Source organism: Leptonotus elevatus, chromosome 18, assembly GCF_054856555.1.
Source record: "Leptonotus elevatus isolate MCC_2025b chromosome 18, RoL_Lele_1.0, whole genome shotgun sequence".
Lineage (NCBI taxonomy): Eukaryota > Metazoa > Chordata > Actinopteri > Syngnathiformes > Syngnathidae > Leptonotus > Leptonotus elevatus.
In genome coordinates, this window is record NC_141256.1 from 17,317,184 (window position 1) to 17,326,988 (window position 9,805).

Consider the following 9,805-nt stretch of genomic DNA (forward strand, 5'->3'; position numbering starts at 1 on the left):
CCTGAGTATGGATGTGTAATAATAATAATAAAAATAATAATAGCGGTAGTCCTTCCTTACTCCGTACCCGAGAAATGGCTGCCAGTGTCGAAACGGTTGGCGAGATGCGGACATCAAAGTTGCGGTTTCAAGGCTGCAAAAGACTTACGTTTTCCTTGTCATGAGAACTCCAATACTCAAGTGTGCTCGAAGGGGGGTTGGGGGGGGGGTTGTGGGGGGGGGGGGTGGGGCGTACGTGACCCGGGGCAAAAGGTCACGCGGCGTAAGACGAGAAGCGGCTGCTAAAAAAAGAACGGCGCCGCTCGCAGATGACACACGACTCTCCGCGCCGTTGAAACAAAACGGTGAGAAATGTTCTCCTCGACATTTTTTGTGCGCACGTCGCAAGATTCAACTTGTTGGATTGTTCTTTGCTGGTCTCAGCGCCGTCATGGCGGCGGACACGGCGGGAATGGACGATTATTCGGCGTACGGCGACCTGACTGACGACCAGCTGCTGCAGCTCGCCGTCCAGCGCAGTCTGGCCGACTCGGCGGCCGACGCAGGCCGGCGCGGCCTGCAACTTCCCCACCTGAAGGTCAGCAGAGTTCAACAAGCGGCACCTGAGCAGCCAGGCCCCGCCCACTACAGCTCGCCAAACCCGCCGCGCCAAAAGACTCCTGAAGTGTACGTATCGCCCCCCCGCCACACAAACCTCAGCAAACTTTTTTTTCTGCTGTCCTTTAAAAAACAAAAAGTCATTTCACTCCGGAATGATGAATTCAAAGAAAATTCATCTTAAAAAAAAAATCCATTTTGTGTTTTTGCTGACTTTGTTTGGTTTAGATTGAATTTAGTTGATTTCCTTGCTTTCCTTCAATCTGTGTTGGTTCGTTCCATCAGATAAGTGGGAGGAGCCAAGCCCGGGGAGGCAGGCAGCAGGAATCTCGAAAATGAAAAACTCAATTAAGAAAGTCATCAAAAACTCAAGGTTCAAAGAACCAAAACCCTGAACATCATTTGAGTGTTCTTCGTCCGAAAACAAAATGTGCTCATATCGCAAGGAACCACTGCAGCTCTAAAAACTGTTGGGTCAAAAATAACCCAAATTAGGTCAAAAAGGGTCCAACTCAACTTTTTGGGTTGTTCAATTAACCCCAAAAGTTGGGTCAAATTGATAACCCACAAAATAAGCAAAAATTGGGTTGCTTTGTGGGTTATTCATTTCATTTTGCTCAACTTTTTGGCTAAATAATTAAAAAAGTTGGGTACGTTTATTTTCACCTAATTCATTTCGGTTATTCAATTTACCCAAAAGGTTGGGTCAAATAAAAATATTAATAACCCCCCCAAAAAAGCTTTGTGGCTTATTATTTTGTTTGACCCAACGTTTGGGATGAAATAACTCCAAAAGTTAGGTTGGGTCATTTTTCGCCCAATTCATTTGGGTTATTCAATTTATCCAAAAAGTTGGCTCAAATAAAATAGTAACTCACCCGCCCCCAAAAAATTGGGTTGCTTTGTGGGTTATTGTTTAATTTGACTCAATGTTTTGGATGAAATAGCTCAAAAAGTTGAGTCAGTTCATTTTTGACCAGATCCAGTTGGGATATTCCCCAAAAGTTGGGTCAAATGAATAACCCACAAAACAAGCTCAAAAAAGGTTGTTTTGTTGATTTTTTATTATTATTGTACTTTAACAATTGTATTCATTACATTTGTTTCATAACTCAAAACATTGGGTCCGTCCATTTTTTGACCCAATTTGACTTATTTTATTTTTCATGCTTGCTCTCCGTGATGTCATCAGCAAATGTGAAGGAATGCGATGATGTCCGCGCGCCAAAGTGCATGACGGCTTGGTCGCAGTTTGAGGCTGGAGGGCTCGCACCCGGCTTCGGCCCAAAGCGACCAAAAGTAGAGTCGGGCTCAGCGAGGCTCTCATCTGGTGTGTTGAGTTGCAGACAAACTTTTGAGGGCACCGTCGGCCGTTTCACCACCGGCGCTGGGAAGAAGATGTTGTCTTATCGCAAACGGGACGGCACTTTGGTCCACGTCTCGCCAGAACTTCAGGAGTACGTCTGCTCCTGCACCCGAACCCTACACCCGAGCCTTAAAACTAAACCTGCACCCGAACCCTGGCCACCTATTCCTAACTTGAGGACTCTGCCTGCTCCTGCACCCTAACCCTAATCTTCTCCTTAGATGGAGCCCTAACTCTTAATCCCTAATCAGATCAGAGGGAGTCATGGGAGGTCAGGGGTCACGTGTGCATCTGTTTGCTGTGTCGGTCAGGGAGGAGGAGCCCGTGTTCCAAGCGATCCGCGCGGGCGACGTGGGCCGCCTCAAGGCTCTCATCGCGTCTTCTCGCACCGGCCCGATGCCGCCCGGCGAGTCCGGCTGGCTCGCCATCCATCAGGCGGCGTGGTTCGATCAGGAGGCCTGCCTCGGGGTCGTCCTGGCGGGTAACACGCTCACCGCCGTCAAACGGACTGGAGTCGGCGCCTTTATTTTTGACCGCGAAAAAAAAACATAGACAATGAAGGAGCGTTACGATGCTAACATGCTAGCCCGCTAACCTATTTTGTTTGTGTTCCCGATTGGACCGGCGCCTCCCTGTGGGCGCGACTCAGCCCAGCCGGGGAAGGTCAACGAGCGCACTGAGCACGCGGAGACGGCGCTGCTGCTGGCAGTCGACCGGGAGCGTCTGCCATGCGCTCGACTGCTGCTGGAAAATGGCGCCGACCCCGACGCGCCCAATCGGGATCACGAGACTCCGCTGTACAAAGGTACGGAAACCGCCGTCTCGTCTAACGCGGGGTCGTTTGTCGTCGTACGCTTACTCGGACACAATAACCCCAACATTGGGTTGCTTGGTGGCTTATTCATTTCATATTAGCCAACGTTTTGGGCTGAATAATTCAAAAAGTTGGGTCGGTTCATTTTTCATCCAATTCACCCCAAAATTTGGGTCAACTAAAATATTAATAACCCACAAAAAAACAACAATATGGGTTGCTTTGTGGGTTATTATTTAATTTGATCCAACATTTGGATGAAATAACTCCAAAAGTTGGGTCGGTTCATTTTTGACCAAATTCAGTTGGGATATTCAATTAACCCCAAAAGTTGGGTCAAATGAATAACCCACAAAACAAGCGCACAAAAAAAGCTTGTTTTGTGGATTATTTGTATTATTATTATTGTATTTTAATAATTGTATTCATTTCATTCGTTTAATAACTCAAAACATTGGGTCAGTCCATTTTTGACCCGATTTGGGTTAAGTTACTGAAAAATATGCAAATTCATTTTCTGATGTGTGATTATTGAGCTCATCGCTTTGATCTTGTAAAAAGTGGAAAATAAGCGTGAGCTTCGGCCTTTCCGGTCTGTACGTGTTTTCTTTTTTTTATGACGCTCAAAATCAATCGTATTGATCGATTGATTTGCTACCCGGCAGCCTGCGAGCGGGACAACCCCGCGCTCGTGGCGCTCTTGCTCAATCACGGCGCGGCGGTCAACACCAAATGCTTCCAGGGCTGGACGGCCCTGCACGAGGCCGCGTCCCGCAACAACGTGGAGATCTGCCACATGCTGCTGCAGGCCGCAGGCAAACACAGCCCGGTGGATAATTACGGCATGACGCCGTTGTTGACCGCCGCTCAGAGCGGCCGAGTCGCGTCCCTTCGCCTGCTGCTCAAACACGGTAAGTTTCTGGGATCGCGGCGGACCGACGTGTCCCGCTTCGCCCTTTGACCCTTTGACCCTTTGACCCCAGGCGCAGACATCAACAGGCAAGCCGCCGACGGAGCGACGGCTCTTCACGAGGCCGCTAAAAACGGGCATGTGGAAATCGTGGACTTCCTCCTTTCCCAGAAAGCGGACGCCAACATAACAGGAAAAGCCGGACTGTTGCCGCTTCACATCGCCGCGCGCAAAGGAAACCCGACGTAAGCATGCGCATGACGCACCGGTGGGTTACTTTTGACCCAACTGTTTTTAGAGTTACCCTAAAAACTAGTCCCTCTAAAAAAATGGCGGCCAGGATAATAATCATTCAAAGGAACTGCGTTGGCCCCAAAAGATCAATAAACATCAGCCCCGTTTACCCGATGGCCAGTCCGGCCCCAAATGGGGAAGAAGTTGCCACTTCCTGTTTGCTTTCTTTCCCAGCATCGTGTCCATGTTGATCCCGGCCACCAGCAAGGCCAGAGTCCGCCGCACCGGCATCAGTCCGCTCCACGTGGCGTCGGAGCACAACCGCGACGACGTGCTAGAGACGCTGATCCAGGCGGGTTTCGACGTCAACGCCCAGCTGTGCGAAGAGCGATCCCGGCTGTTCGAGGACCGGCGCAGCACGGCGCTCTACTGGGCCGTGGCCAACTACAACGCGGACAACGTTCGCTCGCTGCTGGACGCCGGCGCCGATCCCAACCTGGACCTGTTCGGGCCGCTGCTGCTGGCGGCGAGGCAGGGCTGCGTCGAGAACGTGACGTTGCTGGTGGAACGCGGCGCAGACATCAACGCCCGCCTCCCCACCCACCCCACCACCTTCCCCGCCATCTTCATGTTCTCCATGAAGTACCTCCCCATGTTCAAGTACCTGCTGGACCACGGCGGCGACGCCCTCTCCTGCTTCCAGTGCGTGGACGGGAACGGCCCGCATCCGCCGCTTCAAACCAGGAGGTCGCACCCGGGTCACCTGGAATACTCTGAAGAACGGCGGCCGGCTGGTGGCGCAACAGCAGGTGTTCAGGTGATGGGGGTGGGAAAACCTTCTTCGGCCGCCATCTTGACTTATGAGAAGAGGTGCAACAATTCATCGATGAATGGACAACCAATTCACGATCAAATCAATTGATGACTACTTTGATCATCAATCAGGGCTGGAGTTCAGTCCGGACTTCGTCTTGGACTTGACTCGGACTGCTTGGTATTTGACTATGACTGGTCTTGGATTTGTCTCAGACTGTCCCATTGGATCTCATCTGGACTCGGACCTTGTGAATTCAGACTTGACGCAGACTCGGACCTTGTGAACTCGGACTTGACAGACTTCTTGGTATTTGACTACAACTTGTCTTGGATTTGTCCCAGACTGGTCATTGGATCTCATCTGGAACTTGTGAACTTGGACTTGACTTGGACTTTCCCGTGACTTGGACTCAGACCTTGTGGACTCAGCCCTTTGTGACTCAGACTTAACGTAGACTCGATAAAGGGGGTCTTAATTACAGCCCTGTCATCATTTAATTGTTTAGAACCTTAGAGCCACTGTTGGATTTCAAATTGTCCAAATCCTCCGATTTCTGCAGTCCTCTATAAAAGCAGTTTATTTTTTTCGAAACGCAAAAACAAATATTTCCAGTATTGGCATCAACCTCAGCAGTCAAGCAAGTAAGCGGCGTACTTGTGCGTTCCCGGCAGTTCTGCGAAATGATCTCCGCGCCCAGCATCAGCCGGTGGGCGGGGCCGATCATCGACGTGCTGCTGGACTACGTGGGTCACGTGACGCTCTGCTCCCGACTCACGGAGCATCTGGACAGCTACGACGACTGGAGCGCCATCAAAGACAAAGCCGGTGAGCCACAAAAAAACTGCCACGCCGTTTTCTTTCTGATGCGCATGATGAACCCTCGGTGTGTCAAAGCTGCCACAGTATGGCGCCAACTACTGGCGAGGAGGACTTAGTGATTTTTTCTCTTCTCTTTACTGCGCTTCTTGCCCTCCTTCACCACTTGTTTCTCTCCATCAACTGCCTGTTCCCTTCCCTTCACTCCTCCACTCTTTCATTGATAATCTTGCTCATCCTCAATCTGCCGACACTCTATGAAATCCATCACATCAGCGGCTACAATGCGGATTTTGTAAAAAACGTAACAACATTCTCTCGTTCTAAACTGGAGTGCTGTTACATTTCCCAGTACTTGCATGTTGGCGTCTTCTGCCAAACCTTAAATGTTGTTGAACCATTTTCGCATCTTGGTGCTCAGGATCTGCAACAATGTTCTTGGCTAATGTTGAATTATTAACATTGTTTTTCTGTTTCAATATATATTCTTCAAAGTGTTTTTGATTTTAGTTAGATATGTAAAACTGTTCCCATATCTTAGTGGAATGTGGTCTGTTTTCCCCCTAAGGAAGTGAGGTGTCTGACTTAATCTGAATAATCTACAGGGCAGATATGAGGGAATCTCTGGTGCGAAGCTGCTACAGAGTTCAATAGTTTATCTAGGAAGCCAATAATTTACCTCACATCTGTTAAGGACTGAAAGAACTCAATGGGAGATGGCCTGATTGTATTTCACTCTGCTGACAGGACAAGATCAAAGGGGGGGCACAGTCTCTTCCTCGGGGGCTGTGCTCTGTGTGGAGTTTTATGGGGGGTCCCTGGTGCAGGGAGGTGGCGGGGGCAAGGTGTTTGCCCACATCCTTGAGGAAGTGTTTAAGATAGGGAGAGGGGGTGTGTAGACTTGTTTAGACAGGAAATGTCACATGTTCTGATAGACCAAAAGGTACTTTCTTTGTCAATGGAGGGGGTGGGAACGTTTTCTGTATATATGCATGCATGAACTTTGAGAAGAACACATTTGTGGGTGAGCTGCATGATTGAGCAGTAACTCCAAGTGGCTTTCAGAATCTGAAATAAAGCTGGCAAACTTGTTCACAGATTTCAACTTTGAATTTATTTGAACACGCAGAAATCAGAGAAATGATTTCCAACACTAGCCACCAGCGGTCCGCATACGCTACTGCTAGCCAGCCGGTCTCCATCAACAGCGGCTTCTTCAGTACCACGGCGACCTTTCACACACTCATCGGCCAACTCGTCTTCCCTCGCATCTTCCGTCAACTTGCTCAAATGTCCTTTCTTCAATATTCCGTTTCACGTGGTGCTCTGCTACTAAACTTCATTTTGGGAAAGTGACACAATAAGTGGCATTCTTACACACAATAAGCGAACTGCGCATTACGTTTGCGCATGCGTGGGGAAAAAAGCGAGGCGACCCACCAACCGTCATTTGAATGGCAGAGATTAGAGTGCTAACGGCAAGTCAGTAAACCACATGCGATGCATGTTTAAAATACATTCAATAAAAAACTTGAACAATGATTGACAGCTGTTAAGAATCAGCGGTAGTTAACCAAAACGAACCAAATAACTGAAATTGCAAAATAATGTTTTTGTGAAGGAAATAAAAAGGAAAATGCATTTTGTGATTTTGTGCGCAGCGTTGCCGCGGTGCCTGCTGCAGTTGTGCCGCATCCGGATCGTGCAGCTGGCGGGACGGCGGCGCTTGAAGCACTTGGCGCTTCCCGGAAGACTGATCCGCTTTCTGCTGCACCAGGAATCTGCTGTGGGTCTGTGACGCCTCGCTCAACTTTCCGCTTTGGGATTGCTTGGAGATGCGACGTGGCTGGAGAAGGCCGAGTCGTGTCATCGTTCACCAGATGATTGGCAGCTCGGCATAGCCGTCACGTGCTTAATGCTAACATAGAATGGGAAACTCTATAGGCAAGCGGTCTAACAATTAGCATCTATCATCTTGCAGCGTTGTATATCGTAAACGTCCCCATGCAAACTAAGTGGGACAAAAACTCTTGATCTGTTTAATTATTTTATTACTGTTTGTTTTCATAAATGATATTATATCGTCCCAAAATAAACTTTCTAGAAACTTTTGATGGCATTTGCATTCATTTTAGTGGGGAAGGATCATTGGAGATGTGTGCGCTTTAATTTAGGAGTGTGTCCATGAAACAAATTCAACTTGTGTCTCAAGGCACCGCTGTAGTTTTTTATTTGACAATTTTGGATTAATCACCACGTCCTTCCTGTCATCTCTCTGTGGGAGTTCTCAGTAGCAGAAAGTGATGTCATCATAATATACACATTCCTCTTCTAACACCAACTTCCTGTTTTGTGGAACTTGATCATCATCACGTTCATTTGGTGCCTTCCCACCAAAATAAGCAAACAGTGAAGGTTTGTTCTTTACAACATTCACTTAGCTGCAGCGGTGTAACTTGCCATCAGGAAAGGCAGGTAGTTTCTTGGGGCCCGTTAGCCAGCAGGGGCCCCCAGAGGGCCAACGAATTTGACACAAACCGCATATTCTTCACATTAGCATTGCAGCAATGACAATTGACAGTCTCAAATTCCCTGAGTCAGGAGTTTTTTTTCTTAAAATATAGTAGGGCTGATTATTTTTAAATTTATGTAAATTATCATGAATTGAATTTATAAAAAAAATTAAAAAAAAAAGACCATATAGTAAGGCATTTAGTTTTTTAAACGACCATGCATAGTAAGGTTTTATTTTTTATTTTTTATAAAAACAACCATGTTTTTTTTAAACCAGCATTTTTTAGCAACTTTTGGCAACTTTTAGCAACTTTCGGCAACTTTTTTGGCAACTTTTAGAAACTTTTTTGGCAACTTTTAGCAACTTTTGGCATTTTTTTTAGCAACTTTCTGCATTTTTTAGTAACTTTTAGAAACTTTTAGCAACTTTCGGCATTTTTTTTAGCAACTTTCTGCATTTTTTAGTAACTTTTTTGGCATTTTCTAGCAACTTTCGGCAACTTTTAGCAATTTTTTTAAGCAACTTTTAGCAACTTTCAGCAACTTTTGGCATTTTTTTAGCAACTTTCGGCAACTTTTAGCAACTTTCGGCATTTTTTTAAGCAACTTTCTGCATTTTTTAGCAACTTTTTTGGCATTTTCTAGCAACTTTCGGCAACTTTTTTAAGCAACTTTTAGCAACTTTTTGGCAACTTTTGGCATTTTTTTAGCAACTTTCGGCAACTTTAAGCAACTTTTTTGGCAACTTTTAGCAACTTTTTTGGCAACTTTCGGAATTTTAAGCAACTTTTTTGGCAACTTTTAGCAACTTTTTTGGCAACTTTTGGAATTTTTTTAGCAACTTTCGGCAACTTAAAGCAATTTTTGGGAACTTTTTTGGCAACTTTTAGCAACTTTCGGCAACTTTTTTAGCAACTTTTAGCAACTTTCGGCATTTTTTTAAGCAAAACTTTCTGCATTTTTTTAGCATCTTTCGGCAACTTTTAGCAACTTTCGGCAACTTTTAGCATTTTTTTAGCAACTTTGGGCAACTTAAAGCAACTTTCGGCATTTTTTTTTAGCAACTTTCTGCCTTTTTTTAGTAACTTTAAGTAACTTTTTTGGCAACTTTCAGCAACTTTTAGCAACTTTTTCGGCAACTTTTAGCAATATTTTTAGCAACTTTTAGCAACTTTCGGCATTTTTGAGCAACTTCCGGCATTTTTTAGCAACTTTAAGCAACCTTTTTAGCAACTTTTTTTTTAGCAATTTTTGGCAACTTTAAGCAACTTTTTAGCAACTTAGCAACTTTTGGCAGCTTTCAGCAACTTTTTTAGCAACTTTTAGCAACTTTCGGCATTTTTTAAACAATTTTTTAGCAACTTTTGGCAATTTTTAGCAACTTTCGGCATTTTTTATTAACTTTTAGCAACTTTCGGCAACTTTATTGGCAACTTTTTGGCAACCCTAACCCAACCCTAACCCAACCCTAACCCTAACTCTAACCCAACCCAACCCTAACCCAACCCTAAATCCTAACCCTAACCCAACCCAACCCTAAACCCTAACCCAACCCTAACCCTAAACCCTAACCCCAACCCCAGCTATACTAACCCTAACCTAGTGGATGTACTATGGCCCTACTGAGTGCTAACCCTAACCTCAACCCTATAATTGTATATAACCCTGGACACCTTTCTAACCCTAGTGGGATGTGAATTACATGTATATAGTAAATATGAAAACTGTATATTGTGT

The 9,805-nt window shown here is 45.8% G+C and overlaps 1 protein-coding gene across 4 annotated transcripts; it reads left to right on the plus strand.

The window, feature by feature from the left end:
• Window positions 1–223: 223 nt before the first annotated feature.
• Window positions 224–7,666, plus strand: LOC147158991 (ankyrin repeat and SOCS box protein 2-like). Of its 4 annotated transcripts, none has more exons than XM_086061659.1 (9): window positions 224–344; window positions 424–666; window positions 2,275–2,444; window positions 2,613–2,768; window positions 3,443–3,688; window positions 3,761–3,932; window positions 4,156–4,738; window positions 5,410–5,563; window positions 7,216–7,666. In XM_086061659.1, exons 2-9 carry the CDS (start codon window positions 431–433, stop codon window positions 7,350–7,352), a joined length of 1,854 nt encoding a protein of 617 aa, XP_085917785.1. In that variant the 5' UTR covers window positions 224–344; window positions 424–430; the 3' UTR covers window positions 7,353–7,666. The 4 variants fall into 4 exon arrangements, with proteins under 4 accessions (XP_085917785.1, XP_085917786.1, XP_085917784.1 ...); XM_086061660.1 differs by adding an exon at window positions 1,944–2,054 and having other exon boundaries at window positions 230–666; XM_086061658.1 differs by having other exon boundaries at window positions 230–666.
• Window positions 7,667–9,805: the final 2,139 nt, after the last annotated feature.

Bases quoted from the DNA above. Each gene is read 5' to 3' on its own strand.
- LOC147158991 (XM_086061657.1), top strand. From the start codon at position 1,612: ATGAATAACCCACAAAACAAGCTCAAAAAAGGTTGTTTTGTTGATTTT. The intron at 3,689-3,760 runs GTAAGTTTCTGG...CTTTGACCCCAG, and splicing joins TCGCCTGCTGCTCAAACACG to GCGCAGACATCAACAGGCAA. The intron at 3,933-4,155 runs GTAAGCATGCGC...TTTCTTTCCCAG, and splicing joins GCGCGCAAAGGAAACCCGAC to CATCGTGTCCATGTTGATCC.